The 22,772-nt window shown below is 42.2% G+C and overlaps 1 protein-coding gene across 6 annotated transcripts in view; it reads left to right on the top strand.

Annotated features, from left to right (window-relative positions):
* The window catches only part of lrch1 (leucine-rich repeats and calponin homology (CH) domain containing 1), a 247,116-nt gene that overhangs the window by 158,023 nt on the left and 66,321 nt on the right, over positions 1–22,772 (top strand). For all 6 annotated transcript variants that reach the window (XR_015080796.1, XR_015080797.1, XR_015080795.1 and 3 more), the window contains exons 8-11: positions 4,198–4,303; positions 7,399–7,508; positions 9,450–9,517; positions 17,729–17,815. Coding sequence is in view for 2 of the 6 variants with exons in the window: in XM_086006477.1 (XP_085862603.1) it covers positions 4,198–4,303; positions 7,399–7,508; positions 9,450–9,517; positions 17,729–17,815 (371 nt within the window). In the remaining 4 variants the exon portion in view is untranslated. The remainder of the gene's footprint in view (positions 1–4,197; positions 4,304–7,398; positions 7,509–9,449; positions 9,518–17,728; positions 17,816–22,772) is intronic.

The raw sequence follows: 22,772 nt of genomic DNA, 5'->3' as shown, positions 1-22,772 counted from the left end.
ACAAAGCAAGAGCTAAAAGTTCAAAGAAGTAATTCTTTTTTGATAAAATGTGATTTCCTCTTTCAGTTAGTTTATATCTGTAAGAAGTCACACAACACCAGGTTACAGTCCAACAGCTTTATTTGAAATCACAAGCTTTCGGAGCGCTGCTCCTTCTTCAGGTGAAGTGGAGAAATGCATAAAGACACAGCTTATATAGTCAGAGAATCATGTCAGATGTTTACACAGCCGAGGTGTGATAAATGGCAGTTGGAAAGGTTACCTGTAAACATCTGACATGATTCTCTGACTATATAAGCTGTGTCTTTATGCATTTCTCCACTTCACCTGAAGAAGGAGCAGCGCTCCGAAAGCTTGTGATTTCAAATAAAACTGTTGGACTATAACCTGGTGTTGTGTGACTTCTTACATTTGTCCACCCCAGTCCAACTCCGGCATCTCCACACCAGTTTATATCTGGTCACATCAGAAGCTTGTGTTGAGTATTAATACCTCAGATGCTGAGTGATACAGTTAACAAGGTCTATGTTTGACATTGTACATTTTAGAAGCCATTAGAGAAAACCAGGTTAATTTAAAAAGGAAAAGCCTATTCTTATCTGTAATTCCCTGGCCATTTTGCTTCAATCAAATCCTAGTTGGTTTTTCACCTTTTTAGGTCAATCAAATGAAGGATAGCAGTACTGTGATATTTATCTGCTCATGTCCAATGGCTCTTGCATTTAATGGATATCAGCTGTTTCAGAATAATCTGTAGTTGAAAGATTTTCCTCTGGCTAATTTGTCTTTTCTACCTGGTTGGTCCCACCCAACATTTATTGTGAGCTGTATTATTTTAAAAAAAGCAGCCTGTTGTGATTGGGCAGTAAAAGAATGATCAGATCAGAAGGCCACGGTAGTTAGTTGGTACTCAGTGAGGATAGCAGCACTGGACACCAGACAAACATGCCCACTTCACTTCCAGCTGACTGGCATCCTACAGTGCCTCAGATCTGTTAAATACAAAGGGATTGGTGGTTAACTTGGACAGATACTCTACATACACATACATAATCGAATAACTTCATATTGATACTTATATACATATATGCGCACATGCGTGACTACTAACAGTACTTTACTTTCTTCTCCCCCCCCCCCCCCTCCAAGTCACATATGCACATAAGGAGACAAGTTAATAGGAAAGTATGTTGCGCAAAAAAGCTGATTAGCCCAACAAGCCACTTCTTTCCATAGTATGTGTACAATTTATCCTTTCATGGATTGTATAGCATTTATTCTTCTACAAAGTTTCTCCCTGACCCCCAGAGATATACAGAACTCCACATTTATCTACTTGTACACCTTCATCTAGCTAGTTGTTTTCCATAGATAATATTTCCTGTGCACTTCGAAACCACGTACCACCATGTGGCCTCCTACTAAATCTGGTCATGGCTGCCATATTTTGACTCCTTTTCTCATTTTTCATTCCTCTGACCTTTTGCAGGATTCTTCAGGGTGCTGTTGTTTCCTTCACTCTGTTCCTCCTTCATATCAATGATCCCCATTTATGAGTCAACCCTTTCCACTCTGTTCCTGATGATTCCATACTATATTTAACATCTTCCATCAGATCACCGCTCTGGGTGCACACAACCTCCAGTCCTCAACACAATGGCTGCACCTTGATCAGCTCCGTGCACTTGATGGGGAAATGAAAATTTTGTTTTCAATTCTTCAAAGGCATTGCTTCTTCTTGGCTCTAACTAGCAGCAAACTCCTCTTACCCTTTGGCTCTACCCCTCATCCTGCAGCTATCAACATTTTTGTTCTCACTACCTTCTCTGTTCTCAAATGGAGCTCCCATGTCTCCTCCATTGCTAGAACGGCCTCTACAAAGCTTAGTTTCCTCTTTTGTGCCAAACAGTTCTTTTCCTTCTCAACAGCTCTTACTACCCAGTTAGTTTGACATTGGTTTAGAAGGGAGTAATCACCCCCCTCTGTGCATAACAAATTATTTTGGCTTATTATTGCTGAATTTATAGAGTTATGACAGTCTGACTATAAAAGGATTCACAAGTACTTAGTCATATCCACATAAAGAAATCTGGAGAGGTAGCATCCCATTAATGGAAGCCAGTAATTATTTATTGGTCTGCTCATTAATTATGTTGATGGATTGGATTGGACAGCAGATTACGCCAGTATTCTGCCATGAATACTTTTGGACATGGATAGTCAAGTCAGATTGTGTTGTTTAGGGGCATCCAGTTTCCACCTGAATTACTTAATAGGTTATTAGCTCTGCCACTTACAAGGAATAGGTTTGTGTCGAGCAACTCTTGGTGATTATAAACAACAGTACCAGGCACTATTCATTCCTGGGCTGGGCTGACCAACCAAGACTTCAGCATTTGAAGATAAACAACAACAGCTTGCATTTATAGAGCACATTTTAAGGTTGATAAATACCCTAAGGCACTTCACAGAGGCGTAATCAAATAAAAATGGACTCCGAGCCAAATAAGGGGATGTTAGCAGGGGTGAACAAAAGCTTTATTAAATAGTTGAGTTTTAAGTAGAGTCTTAAAGGAAGAGAACGAGGATTGTGAGGAGGGGTTTAGTAAGTGAATTCCAGACCACGGGGTCTAGACAACTGAAGGTGAGGCAAAGGGTGGGGCATTGCACAAGAGGTGGATTTGTGCTTGGGGTCATCCCTAGTTGCATTTTCTGCTTCTCTTTTCCCTGCCCCCATTCAGATGGGCAGTATTTCCTTTTTATGGATGTCAATGATGCTATATATGGAGCATGGGGGAAGAATACACCAGAGGCAATCGCCAGATGTTTAACCAACTCCTTTTGGATAGAATTAATTGTCACAATGTACTCTGTGAGGAAGGAGGATCCTCCTAATGTGGAGTCTTACTGGAAACCTGTTAATTTAGTACTTATGACCCTGAGTACTGTACCTGTTCAAGTACAATAGCCTGCTTTTATACCCATGTTATTTACGCCTCTTACTACTTAAAAGATCTTCACCATATCGCAATCTTTGCAAGGAAAACAAGTTCAGCTGAGTCTTAGAAATCCAACTCCCAGAATTGACATTGTTGCTGTTCTCTGAATTGCTTCAGTGCATCAAATACCTGTTGACGGTAGACAGCTCAGAGTTGGACATAACATTCTAAGCCTGTCCTCAACGACGTTTACAATGTTACGATAACTTGTTTTGATCTACAATCAAGTCCCTAAGATTAAGGGGAAGCTAGATAAACACATGAGGGAGAAAGGAATAGAAGGATATACTGATAGGGTGAGATGAATTAAAGTGGGAGGAGGCTCATGCAGAGCATATACACAGGCATGGACCAGTTGGGCCGAATGGCCTGTTTCTGTGCTGTAAATTCTATGTAATTCTATGCACTCCATAATTTGCTTAGTCCAGTGAACAGCCCATAATTATATTGAATCCCTTTTTTTCCCACCTTTTCTAATTGAGCTGCATTCAGTTTATATACGTTTCTCCTCCTTTTACCATTATTTGTTGCCTACTTTTATCTAATAAAATCGATCTGCCATTCTTTAGTCCCTTTGCTTAATCAGTCCAGATTGCTTTGAATGTTTTAATCCCCCCTTATGCTTGTCGCCTGTCCAGATAACTATGGCATCAGCAAAACTTGTTTTATCACACAATGCACTCTGTTCCTTACCATGTATGAATAGCACAGACAATACAGGACCAAATAGAGTTCCCTCCCCGCTCCCCAGGCGGAGCATTTTCCATTGATCACCATCTTCTGTTTCCCCTTTCTGATCCAGTTTTCAATTAAACTAGCTAAGTTACTTCAGTATGATCCTATTCCTTGTGCACACTCATACACTCAAAAGGGCTTCGTACTTCAGTAATGTTAACTGCTTTGCATTTCTGTCATCTTGCAGGTTTTATTTTCATTGAACTTTTATGTTAGATTCAATCAGATCTTCATAAACTCTAACTTCATTACAACCTGGATGATACAGCACCTACTAGAATAATTACAATTTTTAGGAAGAGGATTCCATTTTTTTGAAAGTTAATATCCTTTTTCTGAAATCAATAAACACCTGTTAGAGTAGGGGAAAAGGGTGCTTTGTGTTTGCAAAGTCTTCTGTACTGCTCTAAGATGATGTATTTGCATTTGTTCATTGCATTTAATGAGAGATTTCCACCTTCAGCCCTCAGATGAAGATACAGGCAGTCTGACGCTTCAGATGGCGCATATCTCCGAAGAGGATCATTTGAATAAACAGGAGGAATATTTGAATGTTAGATCAATGAAAGGTAAGCTGTTTATGATCAAAAACGTGCCTGTTGGTTTTTCTAGGCTGAAGTTCAGGAAATCTGACTAGTTCTGAGCAGCTTGCTCAACAATGATAAACGTGGAATGGTACATTTTGGAAAAGGAACAGAGAACGTAAATATACTCTAAATGGTAACATTCTGAATGGAGTGGAGGAACAGAGAGACCTGCGAGTACAGATACTTGGACCTTTAAATACAGCATTGTAGGAGGGAAAGAGCAAATGGTGTTCTGTTTTTTATATACGGGGCACCGAATACAAAAGCAAGGCGGGGATGATGAATCTGTGTACAAGACATTGATCGGGTCACAGTGCGATACTATGTACAGTTTTGGGAAGCCCATTATAGAAAGGATATTGAAACATGGGAAAGGTTTAATGTAGAGTTCACTGGGATAATACTAGAGTGAGGAATATAGTTATGAAAATGAGACTTGAAAAATGGGACTGTATTCACTGGAACAGAAAAGGTTGAGGGAAGATTGAAAGTGTTCAAAATTATGAAAGGATTTGAGAGAGTAAATAGTGTAAAATTATCTCCATCGTCAGTGATTCTAGAACAAGGGGACATAAATTTAGGATTACTACTAGAACCGTAATGGGTAGGGAGATTAAAAGGTATTTTTAATGCAAACGGTTATTAGAATATAGAATTCATTATCATGCGAGGCTATTGAAGCCAATTCAATGACCACTTTTAAGGGAGAATTAGATAAACACTTGAACAAAAATATCGAAGAATATGGGGAAAGAGCAGGAAAATGGGACTATGTTAAACTATGCCAAAATATCCTATTCGGCTTAATTCAATAATTCTGTGATTATCTTGGTTGTATCTGAACTATTAAGATCAGATGCTTGGTGTAATTGTATTATCTAACTTTATAGTGCGACTCAGAGGTACTCACATTTGGGACTGTTGGCAGTAATCTTCTTGTCTATATGTTGTCCAATCCAGTTTGGGCTGTAACCCTAGCAGGCATTCAAGTGTTGGTTCTGTCATGGAGAGAGCTGAGAGTAACTCCAGATCTCCCATAGATACACACACAGTGGAAGCAATCACATTGCGACATAGATAGGCTTCACTGTAAATTTGGAATTCATTCCAAAAATGACATTTAATAAATAAAAGTAACCACTCCAGGAGTGCATTATATTTTAGTACCAAAGTGAATAGGATAATTGTAAAGGCTGTTGCTTGGTCCCAAGTTTCTTTTACTGAATGATGGAAAGTTTGTGCACACAGTGCATGGTTATGGTTGTCATCATGTGATATGGTGACACAGTATCTGTACTTAAGAGCTGGGATTTTCCTCTTCTGCGCTCACTAGCCCCCAGTTTCAAGTGAAGTGGCAAACCAGTATATATTCATAAATTAAAGTCCTAGATGGTGGTTTGATTGCACCTATATAGCACAACAAATTGACATGATTGATGGCAGGAGGCTATGATTTCGGGGAGAAGGAGAGGGATGGAGAGAGAAGGAGAATAGGCAGGTGTGGTGGAAAATGACTTATCTTGTGCTGGCAAAGTATTTTCTCTTGGGAGGTAGGCAACACTGGCAAGTATTTATTCCCCATCCCATGTCAGCCACAATAGTGAACCAGTTGCATTTCTTGCAACAATCCAGCTGCTTTTACAGTAATTTTTCTGGTGCCAGCCCAAAGATTAATTGAATTCAGTTTCCCAATTTAGTGGGATTTGAACTCATGACTGCTGGGTTGCTGGTCCAGTACCAGAACCACGAGACAACTGTACCACTAAGGGTGGCCTGTTAATATCGGTGAGGTCTGGAGTGGGATGAGGTTTGGCTTTCCTATCTTGTCCCTCCTCCTTAATGATCATTGCTCTCTCCTCCTATCCTGCCCCAAGTAAGAAGTCGGAAGTTTGTGGTGTATGAGACTGGTTGGAAGGGGTGGGCTGATATAAAGAGCACACTTCTAGTGAGTGCCGGTGTGGATGTCGCTTGATGATTTGTGGAGTTGTAATTGACATTGCTTGCTGATGGAAGAGTAGTTGGAGTATCTTGTTCCTTTGTGAGGGGAGGGTTTCTGGTTATACTCATAGATCCCTGTGCACAATTATTTGAAGTTGGGTAGGCATAATTAGTAAGTTATACATTTAAAACAATCCCAGTCTAACATGGTGGTATCAGAGCACAGTGGTATGTATTAGCACTCCCAACATGCCACTGGGCTTATAAGATTGGCAGGGCATTGTATTCCAACACTTGATTCACCGACATAAAAGTGAGGTATTGAACTACAACTTACAGTGGACTATAGATAGCAGCTGGGCATTATGGCCAGGTTTATCCAAATTTAAATGGAAACTATCGGAACCCAGCTCATCCATCACTTCTGATTGGAGAATAAACTCCATTGCAGTATCTTAACCTGGATTCTATTTGAGGTCCTAGTATTAAAGACATGTCTGCCCTGAGCCACAGTATATACCCAACTGTTGAATACACACAGTGCCCTGTTTTGGATTGTACAGGGTTTGAATTGAGGCTGTTTATAGCAGGGTTGTAGATGACTATTTTACTGAGGGCAAGTTGTCATGTGCTTACTTCGCTGCAGGCCACAGTTATGGAACCACCTGTGGCCAGTGTGTTTTCATTGGCAGTCGTACATTTGGAACAAGAACCTTTTTAGCACCAAAGTGCAAATGGGGATTTAGAGATTAAGTCATAACAGCTAGATAAAAACAAAATAATCTTAACGGCAACCCTCTTCTCCTCCCCACCCTGCAAGAAATTGAGTTCAATAAATCTACGCTATATTAAAATAATTGCGCATAGCATGCACTTTCTGTAAGCGTCGCACTTTCTGTAAGCGTCACACTTCAGATGTCACACCTCAAACTTCACTTTACTGGTGAATCAATAATTTGAGGTTGGCTGCTTCAGCATCAATTGTATTAGGGCACAAGGGATACCTAATATTATCAAAACACCTCATAGGTTACTGGTCTATGATGGTAGATTTTCCTTCAACATGGTATCAAATTTTTTTTATGAAGCGGAGTAGCTTTATTTTTATATTTTCAGTTTTTTTATTACTTTTTCTTCAGTGGAATCTGACCAGGAGCCGAAGGAACTGCTGCAAAATAATGTAGAAGTGGAAGAGAGGTTGTCTGGCCGGAATGATGGCTTGAGTTCCAAGTTTAGGACTTACATGAAGGCAAGTGTCGAACACAAAATGCTTCTTGGGAGTATCTGTATATGAACACGCTCATGTAGGATATAGCATTTGCTAATACCCACTACATTCATCGAATGCTAGTTCTGTCTCTACAGAATGCATTGCTCTCCTTCTCGGTCAAGGAGGTATATGCTGCATCAATACCCCCCCCCCCCCCCCCCTTCCAGGAGAGTCAGGTTTTCATCTTTAGCCAATTGTGATTACCTCCCAGCAACCATCTGAGAACTTAAGGTCTTTGTAGTTCAAACTCTTGAACTAAAAATTCTTTCCACACTCGAGTCTTATTGAATAATGTAGCTGGATCACTTAGAGGCATGGTCCAGACATACAAATGCTGAGGATTCAGGTTCGAAGTGTTCAATTGCTAGTTGTGAAGGTGATATAGATTGCAGGCAGAGAAGAGGATGCAGCAATTTGAATGGATATCAAATCTGCTCTGCTTTGTGTAAAATTTCTGTTTCCTCATTTGTATCTAGAATTATCAACTGCAGTACAAGTCAAACTAATGGAAGTCAGCACCATATTCAATGTAATTGCTGCAGTGTTTTTCGTGCAAAATAATTTTATTAAACAGAATAGTTAGAAAAATATTCAGTTCCACAGCTTGATGAGTGGGGGGAAAAAAATCACCAAAACAAGCCTTGAAATAATAGGTAGAAATTTTAGGTCCTCTGTCAAAAATCATACTTTGGTTTCTATTGCACGTCCTCTGATCTCTTAAGTGGCAGCTGTTGAAGCTAATTCTAAATTGATCGCCCACTTGGGAAGCAATACTTTGCATGTCACATTGTTTGTATCAGAGCTGCTAGCTTAATATTGCTTTCATCAGTCAGCCTGCACACAGCTACCTATCCCAGGTGTGAAAATAAAGAACACCCATTACATTCTAATCACTGTTTTTATAAAGCTTTGGACTTAAAGGGAAACTTCAGGAAACATGTCCCAAATACAGCTTAATGGGATTGACCCTTTCTCCATCCTCAGAAGCCTGCTTTCTGCTTGAAGGTGTCATTTTTCAAATGATTGGACTGCTGCTTTATTAGTTGAATTGAAGCCATTAAATATTATTCAAAGTATTAAGTGGCGTGCTGTAAAACCTCAAACTGTCGGCTGAGCCTTTAGCATGTTGGCACTCTCCTGAGAGCATATCCTTAGCATTTTGGCACTCTCCTGAGAACATGCCCTTAGCATGTTGGCACTCTCCTGAGAGCATGCCCATAGCATGTTAGCATTGTCCTGCGAGCATGTCTACCATGTTGGCACTCTCCTGAGAGCATACCCATAGCATGTTGGCATTGTCCTGAGAACATGTCCGTACCATGTTGGCACTGTCCTGAGAGCATGTACTTGTACTTCTCCACTGAGCTGAATGGCGCAGAAGTCTCACTGCCTCCCCCAAAAAGTAGCGCTGTCACATTAACCCACCCTTTTGTGTCTGTGATCTCTTCTGCTCTCGGCCTACGCACATTTACATTTGCTCATCCATCGACATCAAAGAAGACAGCCAAAATATCATCTCCCATTCATGTCCTACACACACTATAAATAGCAGCCTAGGTTATTATGTGAATATCCCAGTTAATTAAAAAAAATCCTCCTAATATCTGCTAAAATTGGCTCCATAAATATAAAGAGCACTGCTGTAATGTAATGAAAGTGACAGTGCATCATTTATATTTTACATGTAAATGATTTTGATAATACTAATTTATTCTACCTAAATCTGTTCCAAAAATTGCTGCTTGTAATTAATGTGGAGGATGTCTTATTCCCACTGATCATATACTTTAATTAGTCAGCATTTAGACTAGATTCCTAAGATTGAAGGGTTTTTATGTACAATTCAACTTGGTGCACATAACTGTATCCCTCAGACCTTGTAACTGATTCTTTTTAGTGATGCTTGTTACTTTTACACAGGGAAGGGTGACGGAGCCTGAGGAACCGCTGAGAATTGAGGAAGATACAAGTTGGACAGTGGAACAAATGTTAGTAATTTTTATATATTGATTCTTGTTCAGAAATATTCAATTAGTGTTCCTGCCCTTCCTATCAAGTCATAGATACGTACTAGAGTTCAGTGCCATGCGCACCAGCCTCCATCCAGTGCCTTTGTGGCTCTTCCTCTGTGCAAACAGCTGGTGTGCCATTTCACCATAGGGGTCAAAACACACCAGCCAAGGTCAACTAACTCAGTACAGATCAGGAATTTAGCCAGGGAATATCCTGGTCCGCATGGCTGAGCTGCACACAAGGCAGGATTATCGTGTTATTTTCCTGTCTTATGGGGTGAGTGCCTTAGAGTGACGAGCAGGACCAGCCCCCTCGCTACTGCATGTTTCTGGAACACTCCCATTTTGCCAGCCATTGAAAAGGGAATGTAGTGTTGTGCCATGCCAACATTTGACCACAGACTTAGTTTCCTGTCTCCACATTTGTGCCAGGCATTTTGGTGACCCAGACAACCTGTACAAAGGCTGAAATATACATTAAAAATAACAGCCTTTGTAATTGCTACCAGAATTTTTATCCCCATACGCACCCACTTACCATCAAGTGGCCACATTCCTTTTAAACTTACCCAACTGCACCCTTGTAAGCAGCCCTTTAAGAGCTGTTTTAATGCTCCAAATGCCAGTATGGACCAGGAGCATGCCCACTCCACAAAATGAGGCAAAGTCAGCATACTTAGAGTCAGGCTGATGCTAATAACACACCTCTGGACCAGCATCCAATCGGAAGGCCAATTCCTCCCCCTCACTAGGATCACTTTCCTGCTGTACTTGGTTTCTTGCTTGTCATCTGAACCAGAGAGCCAATGACACATTTAGATGTTGCTTGACGCAAACGTTGATATGCTTATGATCTTTACACTTTCAAGAATGGAAAATAAAATCTAATTGGAATCTGCCTGGTCCCTGGCAACAGATCTGTCACGCCTTTAAAAGTGCTATGTGTAGTGCTGGCATCTGGCTGGAACACAACATTCTTAGTTGATTTTTAAGACTCCTTCCCTTCCTCGACCCTAGCCTTCAGAGCTTGGGTAGCAAATTGCAAGCTAGATTTACTGTGTGGGTGGATAAAAGATTAAATCTACATTGATTACTTAACGTATATTATCTAATCACTATTTTCAGACCAGGGTCAATGCTTGAAACTTTAAATTAACTCACAAATGTGGGATCCTCGTCTCATTGCCTCGCGTAATGTGAAGAAAGGGACAGTGCCTACTCCTGCTCCTATTTCTTCATAGAATCATAGAATGGTTACAGCACAGAAGGAGGCCATTCAACCCGTCGAGCATGTGCTGGCTCTCTGCAAGAGCACTTCAGCTATTCCCACTCACACTGCCCTTTCCCTGTAGCCCTGCAAATTTTTTTCCTTCAAGTACCTATCCAATTCCCTTTTCAAAGCCACGATTGAGTCTGTCTCCACCACCCTTTCAGGCAGTGCATTCCAGATCCTAACCACTCACGGCGTAAAAAAGTATTTCCTCATGTCACCTTTGGATCTTCTGCCAATCACCTTAAATCTGTGTCCTCTGGTTTCGACCCTTCTGCCAACAGGAACAGTTTCTCTGTCTACACCCATCATGATTTTGAACACCTCTATCAAATCTCCTCTCAACCTTCTCTGCTCCAAGGAAAACAACCCCAGCTTCTCTAGTCTATCCACGTAACTGAAGTCCCTCATCCCTGGAACTATTGTAAATCTTTTCTGCATCCTCTCTAAGGCTTTCACATCCTTCCTAAAGTGCGGTGCCCAGAATTGGACACAATACTCCAGTTGAGGCCGAACCAGTGTTTTATAAAGGTTCATCATAACTTCCTTGCTTTTGTACTCTATGCCTCTATTTATAAAGCCCAGGATCCCGTATGCATTTTTAACCGTTTTTTCAACCTGTCCTGCCACCTTCAACGATTTATGCACATATACCCCCAGGTTTCTCTGTTCATGCACCCCCTTTAGGATTGTACCCTTTATAAGGACATAAGAAAAAGGAGCAGGAGTAGGCCATACGACCCCTCGAGACTGCTCCGGCATTCAGTGAGATCATGGCTGATCATCGACGTCAACTTCATTTTCCCGCCCGATCGCCATATCTCTTGATTCCCCTAGGGTCCAAATCTCAGCCTTGAATATACTCAAAGACTCAGCATCCACAGCCCTGTGGGCAGAGAATTCCAAAGATTCACCACCCTCTGAGTGAAGAAATTCCTCCTCATCTCGGTCTTAAATGGCCTGCACCTTATCCTGAGACTATGCCCCCTCGTTCTAGACATTCCAGCCAGGGGAAACAACCTCTCAGCATCTACCCTGTCAATCCCTCCTCCTTGTGGGCCTGCTCCTGGGCCTGGCTAAAAGAGCCATCAATTGGTCCAGGCAGCGGGCGGTCGAGGGGGTCGTCCAGCCGGATTGCCTGCCTCTCTTCCGCGGCCATGTTCGCGCCCGGGTGGCCCTGGAGATGGAGCACGCGGTGTCCGCCAGTGCGCTTGAGTATTTCCGCAACCGGTGGGCGCCGCGGGGACTGGAGTGCATCATCAACCCGGATAACCAAATTTTAATATGATTTGTTAAGTTTTAGTTGAACTTTTGTTTACAGTCAATTTGTTTGTTTTTTTGGTACGAACAAAAAGAGTACCCTGTCAATCCCCTTCAGAATCTTGTATGTTTCAATGAGATCACGTCTCATTCTTCTAAACTCCAGAGAGCACAGGCCCATTCTACACAACCTCTCATCATAGGACAGCCCTCTCACCCCAGGAATCAATCTAGTGAACCTTCATTGCACTGCCTTCAAGGCAAGTATATCCTTCCTTAGATAAGGAGACCAAAACTGTGCACAGTATTCCAGGTGTGGTCTCACCAAGGCCCTGTACAATTGTAGCAAGACTTCCTTACTCTTATACTCTGACCCCCTTGCAATAAAGGCCATCATGCAATTTGCCTTCCTTATTGCTTGCTGTACCTGCATGCTAGCTTTTTGTGTTTCTTGCACGAGGACACCCAAATCTCTCTGAACACCAACATTTAAAAGTTTCTCACCATTTAAAAAATATTCTGTTTTTCTATTCTTCCTACCAAAGTGAATAACCTCACATTTCCCTACATTATACTCCATCTGCCACCTTACTGCCCACTCACTTAGTCTATCTATATCCCTTTGCGGACTCTTTGTGTTCTCCTCACAGCTTACTGTCCCACCTAGCTTTGTATCGTCAGCAAACTTGGATACATTACACTCGGTCCCTTCATCTAGGTCATTAATATAGATTGTAACTAGCTGAGGCCCCAGCACTGATCCTTACAGCACCCCACTAGTTACAGCCTGCCAACCTGAAAAAGACCCATTTATCCCTACTCTCTCTTTTCTGTTTGTTAACCAATCCTCTATCCATGCTACTATATTACCCCCCAACCAATTCTCACTGCCAATCTATAGTTTATAGAAGTCTGTGCCGAACTTTTAATTGTATCTAAAGTGGAGATTTTTTAAAAAAAAACTTTTTATTACCAAGTTAGTGGAGGATTTTATTTTTGTTACCTTGTATAATAACCTTTTATGTGGCACCTTATCGAATGCCTTTTGAAAATCTAAATATGGTACATCTGCTGGTTCCCCTTTATCTACCCTGCTAGTTACATCCTCAAAAAATGAATTTGTCAAACACGATTTCCCTTTCCTAAAACCATGTTTCTCTGGTACTTTTTCTCTACTTGTATTAATTAAAAGTTCCTCACCCTCATTAGACCCTTAGTTCCCCACCATTTTCGGTATGCTTTTTGTGTCGTCTTCTGTGAAGACAGATACAATATATTTGTTTAATGTTTCTGCCATTTCCTTATTTCCCATAATAATTTCTCCTGTCTCAGCCTCTAAGGGACCAACGTTTACTTTTGCTACTCTCTCCCTTTTTACATACTTGTAGAAGCTCTTACAATCTGTTTTTATATTTCTTGCTAGTTTTCTCTCGTATTCTATTTTTTCCCTTTTTATCAATTTTTTGGTCATCCTTTGCTGGTTTCTGAAACTCTTCCAATCCTCAGGCTTACGACTATCCTTCGCAACATTATAAGCTTCTTCTTTCAATCTAATGCTATCCTTAACTTCTTTAGCTAGTTAGTTACGGATGGATCACTTTTCCCGTAGAGTTTTTGTTTCACCAGAATGTATTTTTGTTGAGAATTATGAAATAGTTCTTTAAATGCTAACCACTGCTTATCTACCACCATATCTTTTAATCTATTTTTCCAATCTACCTTAGCCAGCTTGCCCCTCATACCTATGTAATTGGCTTTATTTAAGTTTAAGACTCTAGTTTCGGACTTAGGCAAATCACTCTCAAACCTAGTGTGAATTTCTATCATATTATGATCACTCTGCCCCAGAGGATCCTTTACTATGAGATTGCTAATTAACCCTGTCATATTACACAATACAAGATCTAAAATAGCCTGTTCCCTGGTTGGTTCCATGACGTATTGTTCTAGGAAACTGACCTGAATGCATTCCATGAACTCGTCCTCCAGACTACCTTTGCCAATTTGATTTGTCCAGCCTATATGAAGATTAAAGTCCCCCACAATTATTGCATGACCTTTGTTACAAGATCCTACTATTTCTTGAATAATATTCTGTCCAACGGTATAGCTACTGTTAGGGGGCCTATATACTACTACCACCAGTGTTTTCTGACCCTTGTTATTCCTCATCTACATCTATACTGATTCTACTTCTTGATCTTCCGTGCCGAGATCCTTTCTCTCTACTGTCCTTATGTCATCCTTTATTATCAGGGCTACCCCTCCTTTTCCATTCTGCCTGTCTTTTCGAACCGTCAAGTACCCTGGAACATTTAGTTCCCAACCTTGGTCACCTTGCAACCACGTCTCTGTAATGGCTATTAGATCAAATCCATTTATCTCTATTTGTGCCACTAGTTCATCTATCTTGTTACGATTGCTTCATGCAATCAGATAAAGAGCCTTTAATTTTTTACCATTATTCCCTGCTTTGACCTTATTCTCTGCTGCACTGCTACCATTAAACTCTCTGTCCCTTCCTGTCGCACTCTGCTTATTTTTACCCCAATTGCTACACTGCTCTATTGCCTTGACCTTTCTCTTTAGATTTCCAAATTTCCCCTCCCCCCCCCACCGCCCCTTTTTAGTTTAAAGCCCTATCTGTACCCTAAGTTGTTTCAATTTGCCAGGATGCTGGTCCCAGCCCAGTATAAGTGGAGCCCCTCCGGACGGAATAGCTCCCTCTTTCCCCAGTACTGATGCCAGTGCCCCATGAATTGAAACCCCTTCTTCCCACACCACTCTTTGAGCCATGCATTTAACACTCTGATCTGCTTGACCCTTTGCGAATTTGCGTGTGGCTCAGGTAGTAATCCAGAGATTATTACCCTTGAGGTTCTGCTTATTAATTTAGACCCTAGCTCCTCAAACTCCCTCAGCAGAACCTCATTCTTAGTTCTACCTATGTCATTGGTTCCTACATGGACCACGACAATGGAATCCTCACCCTCCCACTCCAAGTCCTTCTCAAGCCACAAGGAGATATCTTTAACCCTGGCACTGGGCAAGCAGCACAGCCTTCGGGACTCTCTTTCGTGGCTGCAGACATCAGTATCTATCCTCCTGACTATACTGTCCACATTCCTTCCTTCCCCCCCGCCCCCCCACCCCCTCCCAACTTGGATGGCTCCCTGTACCACGGTGCCTTTTCCTCATCCATACAGGTAGCAAGTACCTCGTACCTGTTGGACAAGGTCAAGGGCTAAGGCTCCTCCATCACTACATCCTGGGTCCCCGTACCTGCCTGACTTGCAGTCACACCCTCCTGTCCCTGACCACTGACAAACTCTAAAGTACTACTTACCCTAAAGGATGTGACTGCCTCCTGAAAGAAAGTGTCCAGGTAACTTTCCCTCTCCCTGATGCATCGCAATGTCTGCAGCTCGTACTCCAGGTCAACAACTCTGAGCCGAAGTTCCTCGAGTTGCAGACACTTACTGCAGATATGTTTGCTCGGGATCGCGATGCTCTGCACAAACTCATACGTGCTGCAGTTACAACACAGCATCTGCCCTGCCATCTCTAACCTTGTTTTATTTATTAATTAATTAGTTAATGCTTTTATTCAATCGATATTTTAGTTTTATTGTTTGATTATTTTATCTAGTTTAAGTTATTAATTTAATAAGTACTAGGAAGTTAGTTTCTCAACTCTTAATTTAACCCCCTTCCCTAACTTAGAGAGCAGAATAAAGCTGTAATACTCAGCTCCTGCTCTCCTGTGACGTCACTTTGATTTTTTTTTTTGCTGTTGTTTTTGAATTGGAGCCTTGCTGCTGCTTTAATTCAAATCCGCTCTCGGGCCACTCTTTATGCTCTGCCGCTGCTTTATTTCAGGTCCATTCTTTATCCTCTCGCCACTGCCGCTGCTTTAATTCAGCTCCTCTCCTCGTTCTTCCTACCACAATGTACCACTTCACACTTTTCTAAGTTAAATTTCATCTGCCACGTGTCCGCCCATTTCACCAGCCTGTCTATGTCTTCTTGAAGTCTATCACTATCCTCCTCATTGTTCACCATACTTCCAAGTTTAGTGTCATCAGCTAATTTTGAAATTGTGCCCTGTACACCCAAGTCCAAGTCATTAATATATATCAAGAAAAACTGTGATCCTAATACCGACCCCTGGGGTACACCACTACTTCCTCCAGTCTGAAAAACAGTCGTTCACCACTACTCTCTGTTTCCTGTTTCTCTTGTTTCTTAAGAACATTTTTGATCAATATGGGCAGTTGTCTTACATTTTTTTCCTCAGAGGGAGGCCATTTGGCCCATTGCACCTGTGCTGGTGCTCGCATTTAACCTGATTTCCTCGCCCTATTCCCATATCCTTTTATATATTTTTTTGCAAGTACTTACCCAATTCCTTTTTAAATTATGTGGTAGTCTCTATCTAAATAGCCGCTTGTAGTAGAGCATTCCATGTTCAAATAATCCCTTGTGAAGAAAGAAAACTCAGCTAACTTTTCATTTCGTTCTTCACATGATAATCCTGAGTCCATACCCTCTTGTTAGTAATTCACCAAGTAATGGAAATAGTCTTTCAGCATTTGTCTTCACAAAACCTGTCGTAATTTTGTTATTAAAAATTGTAAAAGATAAAGGATGGCAAAATAGAAAAAAATGGCTGACGACATTGACAATTTTACTAGGATGGGTAGATAGATGGCAGACGCAGTTTAATGTTGAGAAATGCAAAGCACTGCATTTTGGGAAAAAGACCAGCACACCCAATATGTTAATATTTTTAACCGAGTGGAGAAACAGATCTAGAGTTGCAAATACATCGGTCTTTAAAGATCAGTGTGCAACTGGAGACATAAAAAGGCAAATGGGATTCTGGGTTTTACATATGGAGAATTGAATATAAAAGGGAGTGATGTTGAATTTGTACAATATATTGGTTAGGGGACAGTTGAGACTAATGCAGTTCCGGGCACCCCATTTTAAGCAAGGATATTAGAGCCACGAAAAAGGGTACAGTGAAAATTCACTGGAATTATACCAGATTTCTTGGTACATAACTGAGACACTCCACTATTCACATCCCACCAACCCACAAACATCCATTTACATCCTACTTTTTGCTATCTGTCACTACATATTAATACCACACACCTTCATTTTCAAAAATCACTTGGCCAGCTGTATATATAATGTCCACGACATTCTGATTTCCTCAAAAAATTCAATTCAGTTAGTTGAGCATTTTCTTTGTGTGGTTATATATGCATGCTGTTACTCATGCGATTTGCATATGTTGAATGTACACGTTGTACTCATTTTTCTTTCATGCGTACTGTACTTTGTGTGCATTCCATATACATAAAAGAAAAGGATTTAAAGCTAGTCATCAAAGGTTCTCATAGAAAGGAGCTAGACTAGCGCATCCCAGAACTGTGGTACAGTGCAGGCTGCTTACTGCTAATGGGAGAGTCAAAACTATCTCCTTACTGTAATCCCTACTGTGGCTCAAGGAGACTCTTTGGGAGCAGCTGTGCATTCTTTCTAATAGAATTAAATCAAAATACATTTGTGAAGAGCTACAGTTTTCTATCTAATCTCACAAATCAGAAAGTTAATTTTCCACTTTTAATATCACAATTCTGTTGCAGACAAGACACGGATCAGCATCTGGACACAGAACCAGAGGTGACGGAAAACATGAGTTCACCAGAAAACGCAGTCCAGGAACAGCAGAGGTACTATTTTATATACCTTGTGGAGTTTTATCTTCATTTACTTTCTGCTTTATGATATTCCTTCTTTCCCCTTGTCCACCTTCCAATTTCTGCTTATCCATATCAGTCTTATCCCTTCCACCTCCATTCATTTCGTTCAAAGAAACTCATCGCCTTCCTATATTTTGGTAGCTCGTCTTTTCTGATGCTGCCCTGTTTAAATGCAGCCCTTTTCTCCTCTACCGAGCGAGTCTCCCTCCAAACACTTCCAATTGTTTATAAAATAATTTCCATTTAACTATCCCCAATTCACCCCATAATTCTGGTCATGAAATTTCTCTGTCTACCAAAGATTGGTAGTAATCCAGAAACTTTTACAAACCTTATCTTTAATCTCCAGACAACATCTTAAACATGCTTTTGAAATCTTCATTCTTACCTTGTTAATTCTCCCATGAACAACCAGCACCTGCCCATTTCTCACTCAATACACACCACTCTTTGTATCTGTAACCTTAACCTCCCAGGAGACTAATTATTGCCTGTTTAAATCTGTAACCCTAACCGCAGTAAACTAATTATTGCCCATCTATAAATCTAACCTTAACCCACATAGACTAATCACTGCCGTTTTTAAATTTACCTTTACCATAAAAGTAAATATCCACAAATGGTATCCTTAGTGTCAGCTGTGGCTCAGTTGGTAGCACTCTCGCCTCTGAGTCAGAAGGTTGTGGGTTCAGGTCCCAGTCTGTCTTTTGGATGAGACGTTAAACCGAGGCCCCGTCTGCTCTCTCAGGTGGACATAAAAGATCCCATGGCACTATTTTGAAGAAGAGCAGGGGAGTTATCCCCAGTGTCCTGGCCAATAATTACCCCTCAACCAACATCTAAAACAGGTTATCTAGTCATTATCACATTGCTGTTTGTGGGAGCTTGTTGTGTGCAAATTGGCTGCCGCATTTCCTACATTACAACAGTGACTACACTTCAAAAAGTACTTAATTGGCTGTCGAGCGCTTTGAGATGTCCGGTGGTCGTGAAAGGCACTATATTAATGCAAGTCTTTCTTTCTTTGAATTTCTTACCTCTGTAACCTTCCATTTTCTCCTCACTCCTTTTGTGTTTTGTTCCTCTAGGATGCTCTCCTTGTCCTCCATTTTCACTTCCTTTCCATAACACCCTTGGGTTTCAAATACTGAATAATACTATTTGACACTGTTATTTTCTGTGCTGCTCTTCTGTTCTATTGCCCCAATTTACTGTGCCCAGTCTCTCTCTCACATGTCAATACCAACCACATATCAGCTATAGCCTTATACCGCACTTAAACCTTACTATCCTATTCCACTGTCCTCTCCTTTAGCCCTTCAATTAGCAGACATGCTCACAGCTATAGTAATGCCCGAACACCTCAGCTACTACACTTGTATATTTAGCACAGCACTCTAACCATTGCAGTCAATTCCATTTCCCTTTGCAAGTGCGGCTTGATCTTCAGTGTATTTACAAACTACTTTCAGCCCGAAATTATCTTTGACTTAACTAAGAAAAATCTTCCAGAAAATTTAAGCAGATAAGAACACTTAACTGATCTATCCTTTAGGCAACTTGAAATATGCTTTTCACCCTTAAATATCCTGCCAACTTTTCTTATCCTTTAAACAGCCTTAAAACAAGTTAAAGTATCTATGACTTAGCATTATTCCACTGCTCCTGCCAAAACAGGAACATACAGTTTCACATGTTCATTCTTGATTTGTTTTTTAATGCTCATATATACTTTGATGTTCTTTGAACGTTTACCCTCTTTTCTCACATTTGATTGGTACTTTACCTACCTCTACAGTTGTGATTTGTAATTGGCTGAAAGTTCATAATTTCTAAAACAATCAGGTGAAAGTATGGTGCGTGTGACAAATAAAATGCATGTGCATCCACGTATATATTTCTGTATATGTTGGTGTTATTTTTTGGGGTTTTATGTTACATATGCTACCCAGGTTAATTGGCCACTCCCGTAAGCAGCCTCCAGCCTCTATGATCTGAAGTGCTCTTTTATTGCCCAATATCAAGATGAATGGTAGTGAGACCCAGGGATCAAACAGAGACCCCTTGCCACCGTACAGTGACATACTGGAATGTATCACGTGCCACCACACGAGTCTCCTCACCTTCAATGGGTGGATTGCATATACAACCAATCTGACTGAGACTCGTGCTACAAAGCACTAGACAAATTTATTAACACGGTGAATGAACAGTACTCGGTGCAAACAGTGTGTTTGGGTTGGATTTTCTCAGTGGAGACGTGCTGGAGGCGGGACTTCTGGTTTCCAGGTTTCAGTCCCGCCCCCAGCGACGTCTGACCAACCCACGCTATTTTCCCTTGATTGGCCTTCCCTGCGGGCTTACTGGCCAATTAAGGGACAGCCGGTGACAGATGACGCCAGCGTATGTCGCTTCATCTGTCGAAAAAATTTTGACAGATGAATTGTCAGCTTTTGACAGCTTTGAGAAGCTGTCAAACACTGACAATCTCTGTTCTAAGGTGAGCCCTTGCACACAGACTCACCAAGACACCTCTCCTCAGCAGAAAGTAGATGGCTGCTGCATCTGAGAATGCAGCAGCCATTCTGTCACCTCTGCCGTTGAGATGAGGCACCTCTGGATCCTCAAAGGTTGAAGCCTGCAGAAAGAAGCAAAGGTAAGGAACCTTTTTCCAACACTTTACACTCACCTCTCATACTTACCTGTCCACACTTGCACCCATCACTCACCTCTACAGCTGACATTTCGACCCTTCTCACCCCCGCAGATCCACTGCTCGCCTCGCTGATCCTGGCAGCCGCCAGGAAGCCCGCAATTGCAGGCGTAAAATTGGGAAAAGCCTCAAAACTGCCTGTTAACAGGCAGTTGATTGGCTCTAATACCCTTCCCGCCTCGAGGAGACGGGTCCCTGCGCAACTCCGGGACCCTCCTCCCGGGAAGATGGCACGGAGGCGGGTTGGGAGCGGGGTTGGTACCCGCTCCTAGTTTTTGCCATTTTCCTGGCTGTTCCACCTCCCCAGGGCTGGGGAAAATTCCCCCCTTTATGTTCATTTACAAACTTTGCGATTCTTCACAATACATCAAAACAATAAAGATGCTTCCCCAGTTATCTTATAACAGAACTAGATGCCTGAAAATGGATTACAATAGCAAAATGCTGCGGATGCTGGAAATCTGAAATAACAACAGAAAATGCTGGAAACACTCAGCAGGCCAGGCAACATCGAGGAGAGAGAAACAGAGTGAACGTTTCGGGCCGAGGACCCTTTGTCAGAACTGGAAAAGTTAGAGAAGAGAGATTTTTAAGCAAGTGCAGGAACAGGGAGGAGGGGAGGAAAGAACAAAGGTCTCCTCTACATTGGGTGATCACTTTACGGAACACTTCCGTTCAGTCCGTAACCGTGACCCCGAGCTTCCGGTCGCCTGTCACTTTAATTCTCCGCTCCACTCCCACTCTGACCTCTCCATCCTTGGCCTCTTACACTGTTCCAACGAAACTCATGTAAGCTCGAGGAACAGCACCTCATCTTTCGATTAGGCACTTTACAGTCTTCTGGACTCAACATCGAGTTCAGCAATTTCAGACTATAACCTTGGTCCGTATATTTTTTTTTTCCCTCACATGGTAGCTGCTGATGATTCTGCCATCGCCATTTACACCTCACCTAGAGTCCTCTTTTGTTTCTTAACTTGTCCCATTACCTTGCGTTGCACCAGCATCCCTTTTGTCAGTCAATCTCTCCTGCCTGCCAGCCTATTCCAGTCCTTCCCTTTGTTCTTTCCTCCCCATCTCCCTGTCCCTGCCCCTGCACTTGCTTAAAAATCTCTCTCCTCTAACCTTTTCAAGTTCTGACGAAGTGTCCTCGACCCGAAACGTTAACTCTATTTCTCTCCTCGATGCTGCCTGACCTGCTGAGTGTTTCCAGCATTTTCTGTTATGCCTGAAAATGGTTGTTCACTTATTACATGGAAGACTGCTACCACAGAGTCAAACTAATCTAGACATTCTGACTATAAACTGACTAGTTGAACATTAGCAACCACAGAGAAATCCCCAGTCAGAGGCTTCTGGTTGCAGAACTATACATCAAAAGGATGACAGCCAGTCACTGCCCTTGCCTCTTCTCACAACCCTGAGACACGAGTGTCAATCAAAATCCTCCCCCCTTCCCCACTGGTTGGTTTGGTTCTTTGATCTGAGCCATGAACCTTGATCAACCTGTTTCAAGGTCCTGTGAAGATATGTTAGAACGCAAGGTACTAACACACTGGCCCCGATTTTCTGGACGCCGTCGGGCGGCTTTTCATGTGGCCGGGGGCCGAAAATCGGCGACAAAGCGGATCGGGACCCCCCCTTGCCTGATTCCCCGTCCCATCCGACTTTCGGACTGCCGTTTCCCTGAGCCCCGCTTCAGTCCCGGCCGCCGCTGGCGGGACTGGTTGTCGGAGCACTAACGAGCAATTATCTGCTTGTTGAAGTTGATTTCCCCGTGCCGTTGCGACTTTGGGGCTTTCCCCACCTGAAACCCGCCTGCGGGGAACCCCGCTGCTGAGAGCTGGCTTGAAGCTTGCTAGCTGTCAGCTGCAGGTAAGGAGAAGCTGCGATTTAAAGGGCCAGTACTTGTATGTTGAAGGACCTTGTTGCAGGTTTGGGGCTGCTGCTTCAAGGCTTAGGCACAGCTGTGGAAGGTTGGAGCCTCACACACTTCTCCAATGCGATCTCCTGGGAAGCCCCTCTCTCCACTCTCACTCAGCACCCTCACTCAGCGCTTCCTCAGCGGAGGCATCTACGAGAAGCGTGGGACGCCTTTTTTTCCTTCCCTTCTTGCCATTAGAGGATCTCCAGCAGCAGAGGCGGCAGCAGCAGAACCAGGAACAGCATGATGAGTACCAGGAGCACCAGGCTGCTGCTCACTCACCTGAAGCT

The sequence above is a fragment of the Somniosus microcephalus genome, chromosome 14 (genome assembly GCF_052327205.1).
Source record: "Somniosus microcephalus isolate GS21.2 chromosome 14, FLI_Smic_1.0, whole genome shotgun sequence".
Taxonomy (NCBI): Eukaryota; Metazoa; Chordata; class Chondrichthyes; order Squaliformes; family Somniosidae; genus Somniosus; species Somniosus microcephalus.
The sequence above is the reverse complement of the archived record's forward strand: the minus strand, read 5'-3'. Positions and strand labels throughout refer to the sequence as shown.